We start from the raw sequence: 17404 nt of genomic DNA, 5'->3' as shown, positions 1-17404 counted from the left end.
GCCTGTGGAGGCTTCGGGACCCCTGCCTTGAAAGGCTGGCTTCTGTTGTGGAAAACTCTGTGGGAGCCCACATCTCACTACAGAAACCAAAATGGGGGGAGGGGCAGACACCTGTCCCTCCTTTGCCTGACAACGGGAGCATGCCCCAAGGACAGACTGGACTTCTCACCAGGCACCTGGGTCTTGAGAAAGTGACACCAGGACATGGACAGTTAGACAGTCCTCTCAGAGCGGCGGAACCTCTGGACATCCCCGCCTGGCGCTTCCTGGGGCCTCACCTGCCACATCCCCTGTTTCCTCTCACGTCTGCCTCTTGCCCAAACCTCCTGCTACTGGATGTCCTTCTAGGACACACGCTGGGCATGTATGACTTCTATAAAGTCGACAGTCAGGACTTTGTAAACTTTCTGTGCTCTGGCCCTGTCCTCAGGACAAGGTCAGGCTCGCTACCCTGGCCTTGGAGGCATCAGGGGCACGAAGGCGACTGGTGGTGCTGGGAGTGTATCTGGGGGTGAGGCCAGCACCACCCAGGGAAGGGTCACACTTGCACTTGAGACTGGCTGCTGGTGGCCGCCGGAGCCAGCAGAAGCGAGAGGCCCATTCTGAGCAGGGTCAGCGGCGGGGAGCAGGGAGGAGGTGAAGGAGGCCAGAGCTGAGACGTGGAGCGGTCCATGGGGGTGGCAACTTGGGCACAGTGTCACCAGGGAGCAGTCACAGGAGACCAGACACACGAGGCGAAGGCCATGACCCCATGACCGTGTGCACTCTGGATGCGCTGTGGAGCTTGCGAACACCCAGGGGAGGGCTGGGATGCGCCTGAATGTGGGTCTGGGCCGCAGGAGGAAAGTTTTGGTAAAGATTCGGCTCTGTTGGCCGCTGCCGAGAGGTACCACAGCGGAGGCTGCGCGCTAAGACAGGGCCTGGGACGGAGGGCGCCCACCACCGTCCCCGGGACGCCCACGCCCCGAGGCTGGCTCCCGCCACGGCACGCGACCCCCTGGAGCTGGCGGCACCGGGGAGAGGGGCTCCGCACACACGGGCACGGCGCGCGTGGCCCGGCCCGGGGGACCGCGCCCCCATCCCCGCGCGGCCCGAGAGCGCAGCCGGGGCGCGCGGGCTCTCACCTGCCGGGGCCTCGGGGAGCTCGGGGCGGGGGGGGCGGGCCCCGTCGCCGGCTGGCCGGTCTCCCTCCGCGGCTGGCGCCCGTCTCCTGGCTCCCCTGGGGGAGGGGGCGCTCAGTGCGGCGGGGGCGGGCCGCCCGAAGAGGGGCCGCGTCCCGCCGGCGCCGGAGCGCCGCCCACAGCCGCGTCGCCCGGCGGCCAGGACCCGCCACGGCCTCCCCGCGCCGCCGCAGGGGGGCGCCCGCGAGCGGCCACGGCCACGACCGCCCGCACCTGCGGCCGGAAGCCCAGGTGTGGCGAGGCCTCCGGTAGGCGGACCGCTGCCCGCCCTGCCCCACCCCTAACACGGCCCCCGCCCGGTGCCGCTTCCCTGGCGCGGCCCTAGTCCCCTCTGCGCGTCCTCCCTGCTCCCGGGGTGCTGGCTGCCTACCTCCCCGCAAGGCCTCTGGGGCAGGGCTGAGCGGCAGGGTGTGCAGCAGGCAGGGCTGGGCGGGCAAACCAGTCCAGCCGGTGTGACAGAGCCGGGCGGGATGCGGCCCTGGGCGTGGGTGTGAGTCAGCGGCCCCAGGCTGGGGAAATGCTGGGGAGGAGCCCAGGAAGCGGGGGGGGGGGGACGCCAACACCCAGCCTGGCGTGCACCCCTCCCCCAGGCCCGTCCCCAGGGCTCCCGGGCAGGCCAGGTGGGGTCTCCTCTGCCCCTGTGGGCAGAGCAGCTGGACCCCCAACCAGGACATCCTGAAGAGCCCTGCCCCACCTCAGGGCAGGCCGGGCTCTTCCTTACTGCCCCATCTCAGTCCACAAAATGCCCTCTGGGCCTTTCAAGGTCCAGCGTCTTCCCGGCGCAGCCTGGCCCCCGGCAGGAGTCCACCACGAGGGGGCGAGTGGGTCTCTCGCCTCTACATCACGCCCCAGGCAAGCTCAGGCCCCCAGGGCCCCTCTGAGCGCGGGTGGGGGCTGGGTGCCCGGCGAGGGCTGGGCCAGGGGCTCCTGTGGCGGTCAGGTCGGCAATGTCCGTGGCCAGCGAGCCTCTGCTCTGGGGGTCAGTGCGGCTGGGGATGTGGCTCCTCGCCCTGCGCGCTGCCGTTGGAGTTGCCTGCGACCGGGCTGGACGGGGTGGGACAGGGGTGGGGGGGCACCGGTGCCCGCCCAGGGCAGGACCAGACGCGTCGCTCCACACAGCCAGCGGCCTGGCTGCCGAGAGTCACCTCCTCTGGTTTCTCTCAGCCTCCCGCCCGGTCTGGCCGAAGGGGCCTGTGCCCATCCATCCTGCGCCGTGTCAGCGCGTTAGTCAGCCTTCGCGCCGGGTGAGCCACCGCGCCGCAGAGTCCCTATAAACTCCCTGGCGTGGCCCAGCCCGCAGAGTGTGGCTGTGAGGCCCAGAGTCAGAGCCCGGGCCAGAGCCTTGGCACTGTGGGCGCCAGCCAAGGGGAAGGGCAGACACGAGGGGCCGCAGAAGCAGAGGGCCCACCGTGGCCTCCCAGGGATGCCCTCTGAGCCCGCCTGATCGAGGCCGGCCAGCCGATGAGCCTGGGCCCCCGGGGAGCCGACACCTGGTAACACAGGCGCCAGATCGGGGCCATGTCTGGCAAACGAAGTCGAGCTCGCAAACCCCGGGCCAGGAGGGCAGGCAGGGCACAGAAGGCCACGGGGCAGCAGGGCCCTGAGGCCAAGCCCCCGCCCCCCGCCCCAAGGGGCCCTCGGGACGAGGCGGGGGTGGCCCCTGCGGGGCACGTGACCAGCAGCAAGCTGGCTCCCCAAGGACAGCCCAGGGTGGCCAGACCAGAGGTAGCTGAGAGGCCGGAGCAGGCCACTGCTCGGGGGTCCGAGCTGGTGCTCGTCCCCGCCGCGGGCATGGAAGGCTGCGGGGTGGGCGGCCTCACACCGGGCCTGGGCCCTGAACTGCTGAGGCTCCACGAGGGCCAGCTGTGCCTGGCCCAGGAGCAGCTGCTGCTGGACGGCCGGCGGCAGCAGGTGCAGCTGCAGATGCAGCTGTGGCAGGAGGAGCAGCTGTGGCTGCAGCAGCTCCAGGAGGAGCAGGCCTGGGTGCGAATGGAGGGGCTGGAGCTGGCCACGGCCCTGGAGCAACTCCGGAGTGAGGGCCTTGAGGCGCTGCGGACCCAAGACTGGGTAAGGCCTGGCGGGGACGTGGGAGTGGGGGAGGCTCCGGACAACCCCTGTTGGTGTGGTAACCACGCACACACCCTACAGGTCCTGCAGGGCTCCAGGAGGCCAGAGCCTGGTGCACTGTGCACTGTGGCACATTTGCAAAGTGAGGCTGGTGCCTACCGCATAGGGCACTGCAAAGACCACTCGACAGGAAGCCCTCTTGGGCTGGCCCGAGGCTTGACAGGTAGAGGGAGCCCACAGAGGGCACTTGCTCAAGGAAACTGAGGCAGAGGTGTCCCTGCAGAGAACCCAGGCAGCGCAGTGTGGGATGTAGGGGTGAGGGCCGGGTCTAGGGCCCAGGTGGACAGTCAGCAGGTAGCAGGACTGAGGACTCTCATCCCCCACCCCCACGCCAACACGGCTTCCTGGCTGGCTTCCCGGCCCGCCTGCCCTGCCTCCTGTTTATTGCAGAGCCTGTTTGCAGGGCTTGAGATGGCAGAAGCTGAATGCGGTGCCTGAGCCTGTCATCCTCATTCCTGGACGGCTGCTGCCTCAGATGCGGCTGGAGCTATTTTGGGGAGCTAGGGTCTAACCCGGCTTGGTGTGGAACAGCTGTCAACACCATCCCGCCAGGTCTTGGGATCTGGGGGGCCTCTGGGGTCCAGGCCCACTCCAAGCAGAGGGGCTGCAACAGAGGAACAGGGTGCAGGGCTCTCTTAGCAAGCACAGACCCCAGTACAGGTCTGGGTGCTGGGAGAACCTGGAGCTGCAGCCTGGAAGGTGTCGGCAGCTTAGCAAAGAATTCAGATGAGTGCTGTGACAGAGAAGAAATGGGACTCAGAGAAGAATGACAACAGGTAGGGGTGAACATGGGAGGAGATGCCCTTCCTGGCCCATAGCAGGACTGAGCCAAGGGCAAGCTGTCACCTTTCAGCTTGGAAGTAGCTAAAGAGAGGATGGCCTGAGGGAGAGGCGACAGACAAGAAAAAGCACATGGCCTAGGTGGAGCAGAGGGTCACAGTGGACCACATGCTTAGTCTGATAATCGCCAACATGTCTTCAAGCCTTGCTCTGTTTGAGAACACACATTCAGTCTACACAGGCCTGCTTCCCATCTCCCTGTGTCCTAAAGTCATGTTCCTCTGAACACTGTCCCCAGGACCCCAACCCCAGTCCCAGCCCCTGGGGTACAACACTCAGGGTCAGAGTCTGGAATGGATATCTGAGCTCCGAATCCTTGGTCCACCACAATCAAGCCAAACTCAGAGATCCCCGAAGGCTACTCTCAGAGAGAAATGTCTTCCCGGAAGGAGTGTCTCTGGGTGGCTGCAGAGCATGTGTCACACGTCAGAGTCTGAACGGGGCTGGAGGTCGGAGGGCTCACACTCACCAGCAGCGGCTCTTGGCTTGGCTCTGGGGAAGGACGTCTGCCACTTCTCTGATGCAGCTTTCGGTCCCCGCTTCTTGCTGCTCATTCTCCTGGGGCGAGTAGCAAAGGTCAGGGAGGGTGTGCTCAGAGTGGCAGAGGCAGTAGGGACAGCATCACACGCTGGCTTGAACCTGTGTGGACAGCCAGCAGGTGCCGGACGGGGGCACACGGGACCACCCCACGACACTGCTTCCTGCCAGCGCCGTGGCCCACCCACCTGCCCCTGGTTCTTGGTGTGTGTGTGCCCAGCAGCTTGGGTGGGAGTGCTTGGCAGGAACACGCAGCCACAGCCTGGCCCCCTTGCCCCCACTCCTCCGTCCCCTCTGCCCTGGATCCCCCGTCCTAGCCCCAGGGCCGATGCTGGGCACCCACCTCGCTGCTGCAAACCACGGGGCTGCCCGCTGGACCGGCTTCATCCTAACACAAGCCTGAGCAACCCTGCCTTGCTGCAGCCTCTGTGCCCCCACTGCCCCCAGCGCCCCGCCCCAAGGAAGCACAGACCCCACCACGTGCCCAACCCGCTCTTGTTTTGGCCCTGGCAGGTGGTGTTGTCAGGGCCTGGAAGCAACGCCCCTCTCCTAGGCCACTCAGTTGACCCCATACATTCATTTCCCCGGGAGGCCTCCCCTGCCCCAGGCTGTGGCAGGGCCCCCTCCCCTCCCCCGCTGCAGGGCTGTTGCCTGGGCACTGCCCTGTCCCCACGCCTGTGCTCCCACCATGGGTGTCACTGAGTGTTTGGGGAAGGAACGAATGAAACTAGAAATGACCCTGATAACTGAGAAAACTGGAGGAAGGTGACTGGAGCCTGGCTGAAAGAGATGGATGGGCACCGTGGCAGGGGAGGGAGAGTGCTTGGGGTGCAATTGGCAGGCGGGGGGCTGGGCTTGGGCCTCGGGGAGCATCTGATGGGGACCCGGGGTCCTGAGGAGGGATCTGAAGTGTTTGTGGGGGATGCGGAGGGTACTGAGGCGCTGAGGGGCAGCGAAGGGCTTCTGTGTGTGTGTGTGTGCCCGCACGCGCGCAGAGGGAGTGTGTGGGGCCCGGAGTGCTTTCAGGGCCCCGTGTCTGTGTGGGGGGCCGTACTTGCAGGTCCCCAGTTCCTGAGGGGCTCTCGGGGCTCACGTAGGGTCCTATATGCTGCAGGGTTCTGTGGGGGAAGGTCCCTGCTTGTGGGGGGCAGCGCATGAGGGACCCCGTGCGTGTGGCGTGTCCTGTGTGCGTGTGGACACGCGCGTGTGCCTGACATGGCAGGGGCGGGGCCCTGTATGGATGGGAGGGTCCCATGTGCGTGGGGGTCCGTGTGTGTGTGCGGCGCCCCTTGTGTGTGCAGGTCCCTATGTGCAGTCAGGGTCCGTTATGTGCGCGTGGCTGTGCCGGCGGGGTCCAGCCGTGTGGAGGGAGGCTCGGCGCCGGGACCGGTCCGGGAGGGGGCTGCCCGGTGTGGGCTGGAGTCCACCCGTGTGGGAAGGAAGGTCCACTTGCGTGCAGTGGCTTTCCTGTCCGTGGCGGGGGGTCGGCGTGGGGGGGGGATGGCGCGAGCAGGGTCCCTGTGTGCCTGTGGGGTCCCAGGTGCCTGTGGGCCTCTGACTGCGCGGGGGGGCGGGGTGTCGCTGTGCGGGCGTCGGGGCGGGGGGCGTCCGGGTGTGGGGGGGGGCCCTCGTGCTCGGGTCCCCAGGCCCTGCCCCACCCGGGGCGCGGCGCCGCCCCCACGCTCTCACCTGCTTCACCTGCCTCCCCCAACTCTCAGGCGAGGCCAGAAGCGCCGCCCCCCGCGTCGGGCTGGCCCGTTTCCTAGCGACTGAGCCGGAACTTCCGAGTCACCCCGACTTCCGGGGCGAGGGTCAGGGGTCAGGCTTAGGGACCTTACACCTTCGGCGAACAGATGGGCGCCTGGGGCCGCGGGGCCCTGGAAGCCGGGGCCTTGGCGGTCTCCGGGGGTCCCGGGCCGGGGGGCGCGGGCGGGGCTCAGGGGGCGCCGGGGCGCGGGCGGGGGTCCCGGGGGCGGCGGCGGCGGCGGGCGGCGGAGGAATGCGGGCGCGCCGCGGGTGGGGCCGCCCCGCCCCCAGGTGCTGCCCGGGCAGGCAGGCGGCAGGGGCGGCGGGCGGGGCGGGGGCGGGCGCGTGAATCAGGCCGCGCGGCGGGCGGGCCGCGGCAGGGAGTGGCTGCCGGACCGACCGGACCGCGAGGCCGCTGGGCGGCGGTCGGCTCCTGCTGCCCTCGTCCCGAGACCCCGCGCACCTGGCCAGGTAGGGCCCCCTCCCCGGGCTCCAGCCGGGCGGGGCGCGGGGGAGGCCGCGGCCGCGTCGGCGGGGTGGGGAGGGGGTCGGCACCGGCGGCGCCTCCCCCCGCGCCCGCGCGCCGCCTCACCTGGGCGGCCCGCCCGCCCGCACCTGGGCCGGGTCCTCGCGACCCAGAGCGGGGCGGGGGGAGCGCGGCCGCGTGCGCGGGGGTCGGGCCGGGTGTGCCCGGGCTGGGGGCGAGGGGGCGGTGCGGGTGCGGACGCGGGAGCCCTCGCTCGACGCCGGCCCCTCGGCCCAGGAGAAGCCGAGTGCGAAGGGGCGCCGGGCCCAGGTCAAGCCAGCCCCGGCTGCCCCGAGTTGCTCCCGCCCTCGCGGCCTAGCTGGAGTCTGGAGAGGGTGCCAGGCCTGGCCTGGACCCTTCCCTGGGGCGCCCCTTCTAGACCACCGTGGTCAGGGGGTGGCCCGAGTGGCCACGCCTCGGTCTGGTTCCCTCGGTGGGGTGCAGGGAGAGCAGAAGGTCCCGGTTCCCTGGCGCCCAAGTCCCTGGACTGGGGTGGGTGGGTGGGACACCCGGGCCCGGCAGCCTAGCTCCCTGGGCCCTGCAGTGTGCAGCTTAGCCAGCTCCAGACCTGGAGCCTCCTCGGCCTGAACCTCACCCGCGTCCTCCTTCCGGCTCAGGGTCCACCTACCTTGTGCACTAGCCCCAGATCCTTCCCTCCAGATAAAACCCCAGGCCTGCCCTGTGGGAAAGACTTCCGGTTGGAGGTCCCTGGTTAGGGAGCCCACTAGAGCCCTGAGGGCCCTGCCTGGAAGCTTTGCCGGCTGTGTCAGAGGTCGGAGGTCAGCAGCCAAAGAGCGGGATTCCTGCTGAGTCATCAGCCTTGGTGGGATAGGCGCCCCTCCCTCCCTTAGGGCAGACGTTTGGGAGGCGAGCGTGTGGGGAGGCCCGCTGCTGGGTTCTCCGTAGCTTGCTAGGAGTGGCCACTGCCCGGTCCACAGGTCAGGGCTGTGCGGCCCCATGAAAGGAAAGGAAACAGGCAGAGGAATGAGGTGGTTGGGGTGGTGGGCGTTGCTGTGTGAGGCAGGGCAGGGCCACTGGGCGAGCTCACTCAGGCCCGGTGCCCCTTCCTGACCAGTCCTGCCGCATGGGAGGGTTCCGTGCCCACCCTGGGGCCCCTCGCCCCCCGCCGTGTGCAGCCTGGACAGTTTGTGTTGACTTATGTCCCCAGTGAAGTAGGAGGGGATGGTCTCCCTTCCCGTATGTCTCCCCAGCTTGGGGAATGGCACCCTCAAAGGTTGTCAGCGGGATAGCACCCACCACCCAGTCAGATACAGTTCCGGAAAATACACACACCCTGTGGTCAGATACAGGGTGAGGGGGTGGGGTGGGAGGGATTGGGAGACGGGGGCTGACACTGTTGATACTGTGTATGAGATAGACAACTGACGGGAACATACTGTACAGCACAGGGACCTCCACTTAATGCTCTGTGTGTCCCGAGTGGAGGGGACGTATGTGTACATATGGCTGATTCATTTTGCTGTGCAGTGGAACCTAGCACAACATAGTAAAGCAACTGTACTCCAATAAAAATGAATTAAAAAGTGCAGTGTGAGACCCACCCCCAACAGTGTGGTCAGATACGGGGTGAGAACCGCCCCACAGTGTGGTCAGATACAGGGTGAGGACCCCCCCCCACAGTGTGGTCAGATACAGGGTGAGGACCCCCCCCCACAGTGTGGTCAGATACGAGGTGAGGACCCCCCCCCACAGTGTGGTCAGATACGGGGTGAGAACCTAGCACAAGCAGGCCTGCACCTCATCCCCCATGTGGTCAGCCTGAATCTGGTCCTGGTGCAGCAGCCTTAAGTAAGCAGATACACTCAGGGCCTGGTGCCCCCTAAGGAATGCAGAGCAGCTCTTCTTCAGACAATCAGACCAGGTAGCATCTCCACCAGGCGTGGCTGAATGACACCCAGGGGTATCCCCCAGCCCCACCTCCCTGCCACATTCAGTAGCCTGTCAAGTCCCAGGGAAGGCAGACAGGAGAGGTTCCCCAGGTCATCCTGACCCCCTGACTTTCTCAGGCACCTGTCTCCAGCTGGCCGTGGACCCCATCCAGTCAACATTGTCCAGCTGCACCTGCGGGGGTCGGGCAGGGGAGGAGGGCACACTGGGCCGTCTGGCAGAACCACCTCCCCCAGCCAGGACCCACATTCAGGAAGCCACAAGCTAGGCAGGATTGGCCTCCAGTGGGCTCTCCTTCCAGGTCAGGGGGATGAGCATCCAGGTAGTTCAGAGATCCTGGGAGCCAAATAAAGACCCCCAGCTGGCCTTCCAGGACCAAGGTGCATGTTCCCCCAGGCCAGGTCCCTGCACAGGCCCTTTGGAGGCAGGTGGATTAGAGCGGAGCCTGTGGGGTGTGGCTGATGGTGTGATGTTGGGGTGAGCAGTGACGGTGAAAAGGCACGTTTGGAGCCCAGGAGGAGCCCAGTAGCCACAGCAAAGGGCTTTGACTTCCTCCGGAGTGTGGCAGGGAGCCAGGCAGTGACCAGAAGCTTGGAAAGGTTGCCGCTGGCACACAGGGCAGGCTTGGCAACAACAGGCCTCTATGCTCCTGCCAGGGTATGAAGTACGGGCCTCGGGAGGCATGGTGCCAGGGGTGTGGCCCAGGGAGGTGTCTAAGACGGGACGGTGGACAGGGGCAGAGGGCAGGGATCGGAGGACTGAGAGGTCAGCGCGTGGGATGCGGGGCTCGGGGTGTGTGAGCCTGTAGGACAGGTGCAGGAGTGCCTAGGGTCTGTGGGCGGCGTTAGCAGACGGTGTGCTGAGCCCACCTTGGGCCAGGTGTGCTATCAGGTGAATCCTGACAGCTGCCTTTGAAAAAAATTCATACAATTTTTAAAGGTTACTCTCCATTTACAGTTACTACAAAATACTGGCTCTAGTCCCCACGTTGTAGAATACATCCTTGAGCCTGTCTTACACCCAACACGTTACACCTCCCACTCCTCCACCCCTTTGTTGCCCCCACCTCCACACACTGGTGACCACTAGTCTGTTCTCTATATGAGTCTGCTCTTTTGTTATATGCACTAGTTTGTTTTATTTTTTAAGACTCCACGTATACGTGATATCATACAGTATTTGTTTTTCCTCTGATTTATTTCACTTAGCATAATGCCCTTTCAAGTCCATCCATGTTACTGCAAATGACAAAATTTCCTTCTTCTTTATGGCTGAGACAGCTGCCTTTCACAGCGCAGATAACAGACCAGAGAGGCACAGGGAGCAGCCCAGGGTCCCCTGGCGCTGGGGGCAGACGCACACAGGCAGTGGCCCGGCTTGTCGAGCACTCAGCGCAGGGACCACGACCATGCACTCATGTCATAAAACCAGAAGAAAAAAGTAAATGTAATAATAAAGAATACAGCCTGCATTATATTTTCTTTATACCAACTGTCATAAAATATCACTAATGTCTTCTTCTGTTCATGGAGGAGGGGTCCACAGAGGCCATAAAGTAACTCTGAGTGGGGGTTGTGCAGAGCCGGAGCCCTGCCTGGACGCTGGGGCACGAGGCACCCTCTGGTCCCTGGCGAGAGCAGGGGCCCAGCCAGCAGGGCCGGAGCAATGGGAGACAGCTGGGATGCCCGTGTCCAGGCGTTCTTCTGGTGTTCCCCCACCTAGGGGCATGCTAGGGTCTGGGGGTGCCCTGGAAGAGCTCCAGGCACGGGCTGAACGCCACAGCCCCTTCTATGACGTGTGCCCACGTTGGGGCGGGGGCAGAGCCCCTGCCCCTGTAATGCGTCTCCCTGCCCTTCCCCCAGGCCCCTGGCCCCAACATGGCCCGTCGCTCCCAGAGCTCCTCGCAGGGGGATAACCCACTGGCACCCGGGTACCTGCCGCCTCACTACAAAGAGTATTACCGCCTGGCAGTGGACGCACTGGCCGAGGGCGGCCCAGAGGCCTACAGCCGCTTCCTAGCGGCCGAGGGAGCACCTGCCTTCCTGTGCCCTGAGGAGCTGGAGCACGTGAGCCACCACCTGCGGCCCCCGCAGCATGTGGCCCTCGAGCCCCCCGAAGGCAGCCCTCCTGACGTGGACTTCGATGGCTCCTCCGGCACCTACTGGCCTGTGGACTCAGACCAGGCAGTGCCAGAACTCGACCTGGGCTGGCCCCTAACCTTCGGCTTCCAGGGCACTGAGGTCACCACACTGGTGCAGCCGCCGCCGCCCGACAACCCCAGCATCAAGGATGAGGCTCGGAGGATGATCCGCTCTGCCCAGCAGGTGTGCTGTCACAGGCTCAGCAGGCAGTGGGGAAGGGCAGCCAGGGTCGGGCCTCGAAGCATCCGGAGTGCGAGGGGGAAGGAGACACATGAGCATGCCCAGCTTAGGGGGCGAGGGTGGGGCCAGGGCTGCCTGGCCAGGCCTCTCCAGCCTTCAGGCTGCCGTGAGGACTTCCTGGCAGACTTTTTCCAGGGTCCTCAGGGGTTTGGTTATGGCAAGCTGCCGACTGCACAGGTTTGCTTGCCCAAGATCAGGGCCAGTGCCCAGAAACTCGGGAGCTCTGGGATGGCTGGGGCCCCTTCTCACCTGGCTTTACTGTTCAGAGAATTCTCTCTAGCCCTGTCCTTGATCTAGCTGACAGCTTCTTAGCCCTGTGCCCCCAGCACCACCAAGCAGTTGGCAGATAGCAAAGGGAGCCTGTTAAACCATGGACCCTAAGGCAGCAGAGACCCTAAGGACCTTAGCGTCTTTAGCAGAGACGCTAAAGACACCTGTCTCTGCCCTCTGCCCTTCCTCCCCCAGGTGGCAGAAATGGAGCCTGGGGCTCAGCCCTGATGCCTGCCCTGGGGTCCTGGGAGCTCAGCCATCTGTAAAGCAGGGGGTTGTGGGCGCCTCATCTGCGGTGCCCCCTGGCCCATCCAGGGCTCTCTGACCTGGGCGGAACACCTGCCCCCAGCTGAAGGACTGCCCGCCCCCCATGGGCTGCAGGCCCTGTGCCTGCCTAGGGCTCCATCATGGGCCACCTAGCCCACCAGCTGCCCCACATCCCCTCTGACAGGCCCCTTCCTTCTGACCCCCATTCCGCGAGCCGGGCTAGTGGCCATCGTTAGCGCCCAGAGACAGCCTGCCCCGGGCAGGAGGGCGTGGGGCTATGGCTAGAGAATGGTGGGGACAGCTGGGGGGGTCTGTCCTCCCTCCCTGCTTCGACCCCGCAGGTGGTGGCCGTGGTGATGGACATGTTCACCGATGTGGACCTTCTCGGTGAAGTGCTGGAGGCCGCTGCGCGCCGCGTCCCTGTCTACATCCTCCTAGATGAGATGAACGCACAGCACTTCCTGGACATGGCCGACAAGTGCCGTGTCAACCTGCACCACGTGGATGTGAGTGACCGGAGGGCGGGGAGGGGATGGCTGGGAGGGAAGGGGCGAGAGCCCTGTTCAGAGACCTAACGCCTCTCCCGCGCCAGTTCCTGCGCGTGCGCACTGTGGCGGGCCCCACCTACTACTGCCGCACGGGGAAGTCCTTCCAGGGAAACGTGAAGGAGAAGTTCCTCCTAGTGGACTGCGCCGTGGTGATGAGTGGGAGCTACAGGTGCGCGCGGCCCCGCTGCCCCCAGCCCCAGCCCCAGCCCCTCCCCGTCCGCGGGCCTCCTCTCCAGGAGCCCTCCTCCTGTGGCCCCTGACACAGCCCCCCCCCCCCCCCCCCCCCGGCCCTGCCCCCGCTGCGGCGCCTGGGCGCTACTGGGCCGCGCCCCTTCCCGGGAACCCCGGCCCCGCCCGCTCCCCCTGAGCGACCTCGGCCCCGCCCTCTGACGGGCCCCGCCCCGCTCGCAGCTTTATGTGGTCCTTCGAGAAGATCCACCGCAGCCTGGCGCACGTGTTCCAGGGCGAGCTTGTCTCCAGCTTCGATGAGGAGTTCCGCATCCTCTTCGCACAGTCCGAGCCGCTGGTGCCCTCGGCCGGGGCGCTGGCCCGCATGGACGCCTTGGCCCTGGCCCCGTACGCGGGGGCGGGGCCCCTCATGGGCGGCCAGATGGTCGGGGCGCCCACCCCCTTCTCTTTCCCCAAACGGGCCCACCTCCTGTTCCCACCGCCTCGGGAAGAGGGTTTGGGCTTCCCCTCCTTCCTCGACCCCGACCGCCACTTCCTGTCGGCCTTCCGCCGAGAGGAGTCCCCGCGGGTGCCCGGGGGCGCCCTGGAGCCGCTCGCGGCGCTGCGGTCCCTGTCGCGGCGGCCGGACGGCGAGGCCGGGGCAGGCGGGGAGCTGGCGGGCCCGCGGGGCTTCTTTCAGGCGCGGCACCTGGAGCTGGACGCCTTCAAGAGGCACAGCTACGCGGCCGCCGACGGCGCGGGGGCCGTGGAGAACTTCGCGGCCGCGCGGCAGGTGTCTCGGCAGACGTTCCTCGCCCACGGGGACGACTTGCGCTTCCAGACCAGCCACTTCCACCGCGACCAGCTCTACCAGCAGCATTACCAGTGGGACCCGCAGCTCGCGCCGGCGCGCGCGCAGGGCCTGTTCGAGAAGCTGCGTGCCGGCCGCCCTGGCTTCGCCGACCACGAGGACCTCGCGCTGGGCGCCGGGCCACGCTTTCCGGAGCTCGGCCCAGACGGACACCAGCGGCTGGACTACGTGCCATCCGGCGCCTCCCGGGAGGTGCGCCATGGCTCGGACCCTGCCTTCGGGCCCGGGCCCCGCGCTCTGGAAACCGGCGGGGCCCTGCGCCCCAACCCGGGCCAGCGCTTCCCTTGCCAAGCGGTGACGAGGCTAGGCCCAGAGACGGTGCCCGCGCCGGAGGCGGAGCGCAGGGGCGGGCCCGAGGGGCGGGCTGGACTGCGGCACTGGCGCCTGGCCTCCTACCTGAGCGGCTGTCACGGTGAGGACGCTGGCGACGACGGTCTGCCCGCACCCATGGAGGCCGAGGCCTGCGAGGACGACGTGCTGGTTTCAGGGGCCCAGGGGGCCGCCGGGGACCTGCTTCCCTCGGCCTTCCGTGTGCCCGCGTCCTTCCCGGCCAGGGGCGCAGCCCCGGGCTGCGGCAGCGGTGGTGGAGACGGCCCCGAGCGCGAGGGCCTGGAGGAGGCAAGCCTGGCCAAGCAGGACTCGTTCCGCTTGCGCCTGAACCCGCTGGTCCAGCGCAGCTCGCGGCTGCGCTCTTCGCTCATCTTCAGCTCATCGCAGGCGGAGGGCACGGGTGGGGCCGCGGCCGCCACCGAGAAGGTGCAGCTGCTGCACAAGGAGCAGGCGGTCAGTGAGATGCTGGGGTCCGGTGGCGAGGCTGTGCGCTCTGCTGCCTCCACCAAGGTGGCCGAGCTCCTGGAGAAGTACAAGGGCCCGTCTCGAGACTCTGGTGGCGCGGGGGCAGCAGTCACGGTGGCCAGCCAGAGCAAGGCTGTCGTGTCCCAGGCGTGGCGGGAGGAGGTGTCGGTACCCAGCGGCAGCGGGAGTGATCGCCACAGCCTGGAAAGCTGCTTGCTGGACCTGCGCGACTCCTTCGCACAGCAGCTGCACCAGGAGGCTGAGCGGCAGCCGGGAGCCGCCACTCTCACCGCCGCCCAGCTGCTGGACACACTGGGCCGGAGCAGCAGCGGCACTGACCGGCTGCCCCCCCGCTTCCTCTCCACCCAGGGCCACTCCGCTTCCCTGCAAGGGCGGGACAGCCCGCCACCAGAGGGGCCTGGGGTACACCAGGCACCCCATTCTGAGCCGAAAGGGAGCCCCACCTCAGCTTACCCCAAGAGGAAGGGGAGTCCCACTCCAGGGTTTCCCACCCACAGAGGCAGCCCCACCACAGCATTTACTGAGCAGAAAGGGAGCCCGGCTTCTGCCTACCCTGAGCGCAGGAGCAGCCCGGTGCCTCCTGTTCCTGAGCGCAGGGGCAGCCCGGTGCCCCCTGTGCCAGAGCGCAGGGGTAGCCTCACCCTTCCCTTCTCTGGGGAGTCTCCAAAGACCGGGCCTACAGAGGAGGCGGCTGGTGGCCCCATGGAGGTCCTGCGCAAGGGTTCTGTGAGGCTGCGGCAGCTGCTGAGCCCCAAGGGTGAGCGGCGTGCAGAGGATGAGGGCAGCTTCCCGGTGCCACAGGAGAACGGGCAGCCCGAGAGCCCCCGGCGACCATCGCTAGGCCGGGTGGACAGCACGGAGGCTGCCACAGGAGATGAGCGGGGCCCGCGGGCACGCGTGACCTCGGCTACGGCCAATGCCTTGTACAGCAGCAACCTGCGGGATGACACGAAAGCCATTCTGGAGCAGATCAGCGCCCACGGCCAGAAGCATCGCGGGGTCCCTGCTCCGGCCCCTCCCCCGACCCACAGCACCCCTGAGCTGAGCCACCCACCAGCTGCCGGCGGCCTGGCCCCCGACATGTCCGAGAAGGACAAATGTTCGGCCATCTTCCGCTCGGACAGCCTGGGGACCCAAGGCCGGCTGAACCGCACGCTGCCCGCTAGCGCCGAGGAGCGCGACCGGCTGCTGCGCCGCATGGAGAGCATGCGCAAAGAGAAGCGCGTCTACAGCCGCTTTGAGGTCTTCTGCAAAAAGGAGGAGCCCGGGGGCCTGGGGGCCGGGGAGGGCCTGGCAGAGGAGGACAGCAGGGACAGCAAGGTGGGCAAGTTCATGCCCAAGTTCCTGGGTTCGTTCAAAAGCAAGAAGTGAGTCTCCTGGCCCAGCAGCCCAGGTCGGGTGCCCACATCACTGTCAGGCAGAACACCTGGTCCTCAGCCAAAGCCCTTGGAACCTGGTCGGCTCCACTCGAGGCTCACCTGGAGGTCCTCCCCACCGCTTGCCTCCTGGCCCTTCCTCCCGTAGGGCTCCTGGCCCCCAGTCGCCCCGCCTTACTTTTCCAGTTCCTGCTCTTCTCACACCTCAGTCCCTGGACCCTCAGCCTCCCCCTTCTTCCGCATCTGTCTCCACCATTTCTTTGGGCTTCAGGTCCCCTCTGGGTCACCTCAGGGACCCATCTCTCCGTGCCTCAGTCCCCCATCTTTCAGGGTGCCTGCCTCTGTGCCTCAGTCCCCCATCTTTCGGGGGGCTCACCTCTGTGCCTCAGTCCCCCATTCTCTGGGGTCCTTGTGTCTCAGGGCTTCTGTGTCTCAGGGGTCCCCTCTGCTCATGGCCTCCTGGCTGTGCTGCGGCCGCTCTGCTGTGCCTGGCAGCCCCATCCTCTCTCGAGGCCTCCCACCTTCTCAGGGCCTGTTCTCCCCACCTGCATCTCAGGTCACTGGGGTTCACTTCCTGCCCTGCCCCTTTCCTCACTGCCTGCCTCCCTCCTGGCACCTTTCCTTCAGTGTGGGGAGGGGGGACCCTGAGGGGCTGCCCCTGAGAGACCTGGAACAGGGGTGGCTGCTCCTCCGCAGGGCCCGGGCCAGCACCGTCGAGGCGTGAGGGCACAGGTTCTGCGGCAGTCGTCAGGGGAGGACGCGAGGCTCCAGCCTCAGAGGGTCCCTGACAGACGCGTGTTCGCAGGCGCCACCCACAGCCGCTCGGCAGGAAGGGCTGAATGTGGAGCTCTTGTTCCGTGAGGGCAGAGCACCCAGCCCACTGCTCCACCCATGAGGTGGGAGTGGTCCTTGCCCTGCAGGTGCCTGGCAGACCCCAACCCTGCATCCTTTCCACCTTTGCCACCAACCCCCAAAAAGTCTGTCCAAGGTTCCCCGCTTAGCTTTTTTGTATCTTTTTTTTTTTTATCTCCAGACAGTAACTCTGATCTGGAATGGCACGCTTTGGCACCAGATGGTTAGAAAGCACTCCACTGTAGGTGCTAGGATCCTTAAATGAGTGTCTGTGCTATTTCTTTTTAAATAGTTTTTAAGTATAAGAAGCCCCAGTTGCTCTGGCTGAGAAAGGATTTAAGAAACACGACTTCTGAGTGCGGCAGTAGTTCTGACTGAGCAGCTGGAAAAGGGAAGGGGGTGGGGTTGGGATACACCTGTTCCCTGGTGGCTCACAGTCTGGTTACCAAAACCACCACCCAGGCAGGGGTGACGTCAGAGACTTTGTTTCGAATGGAAAAGACCACTGGGGAGTCAGACAAGCTGCAGCATTTCTGGGCCTCGATGTGCTTGTTGACACGTTCGGTTCTGCCTGGCCTTGTGCGCGGCTGTTCTGAGATCTGGCCGGGCCTGTTGCTGAGGGAGGCCCTTGCGGGATGTGGAGGTTCTGCCCAGGGAGAGGCCAGAGGCCCTCAGAGCCTCCCGTCTGCATCCTCCACCTTGTGCTCAAGAGGACATCTCCTCAAATGTGATTCCTCACATTTTGGTGTTGGTAATAAAACAATGCACGAAATAGTCCAACGTGTTCCCAAATGTATGTGTGTATATATGCATATTATATTATATATAAATATAAATATGCTAGATATAAATAGTATATATTATATTTATATATATATATATATATATATATATATGTAAAATTACCCAGTTATATATTGCGACCTCTAGCCTTATGAACGTCTCAGATTTCCCTCTGGGCACCACCACCCATCCCTGTGGGGTGTACTA

At 65.7% G+C, this 17404-nt stretch overlaps 2 protein-coding genes across 3 annotated transcripts in view; one reads left to right on the top strand and one right to left on the bottom strand.

Annotated features, from left to right (window-relative positions):
* The window catches only part of IQANK1 (IQ motif and ankyrin repeat containing 1), a 28237-nt gene extending 26036 nt beyond the window's left edge, over nt 1-2201 (bottom strand). The window contains 1 exon segment of the mRNA XM_057737021.1: nt 1552-2201. Within this exon segment, the coding sequence (XP_057593004.1) occupies nt 1552-1855 (304 nt within the window). The 5' untranslated portion in view covers nt 1856-2201.
* Nucleotides 2202-2330: 129 nt separating this feature from the next.
* Nucleotides 2331-17192, top strand: FAM83H (family with sequence similarity 83 member H). Of its 2 annotated transcripts, none has more exons than XM_057736730.1 (5): nt 2331-3248; nt 10728-11189; nt 12125-12289; nt 12376-12500; nt 12743-17192. In XM_057736730.1, exons 1-5 carry the CDS (start codon nt 2700-2702, stop codon nt 15555-15557), a joined length of 4116 nt encoding a protein of 1371 aa, XP_057592713.1. In that variant the 5' UTR covers nt 2331-2699; the 3' UTR covers nt 15558-17192. The 2 variants fall into 2 exon arrangements, with proteins under 2 accessions (XP_057592713.1, XP_057592714.1); XM_057736731.1 differs by lacking the exon at nt 2331-3248 and adding an exon at nt 6755-6902.
* The last annotated feature ends 212 nt before the right edge of the window (nt 17193-17404 follow it).

The sequence above is a fragment of the Hippopotamus amphibius genome, chromosome 5, assembly GCF_030028045.1.
Source record: "Hippopotamus amphibius kiboko isolate mHipAmp2 chromosome 5, mHipAmp2.hap2, whole genome shotgun sequence".
NCBI lineage: Eukaryota > Metazoa > Chordata > Mammalia > Artiodactyla > Hippopotamidae > Hippopotamus > Hippopotamus amphibius.
Note: the sequence above shows the minus strand (reverse complement) of the source record. Positions and strands in the feature narration are given on the sequence as shown.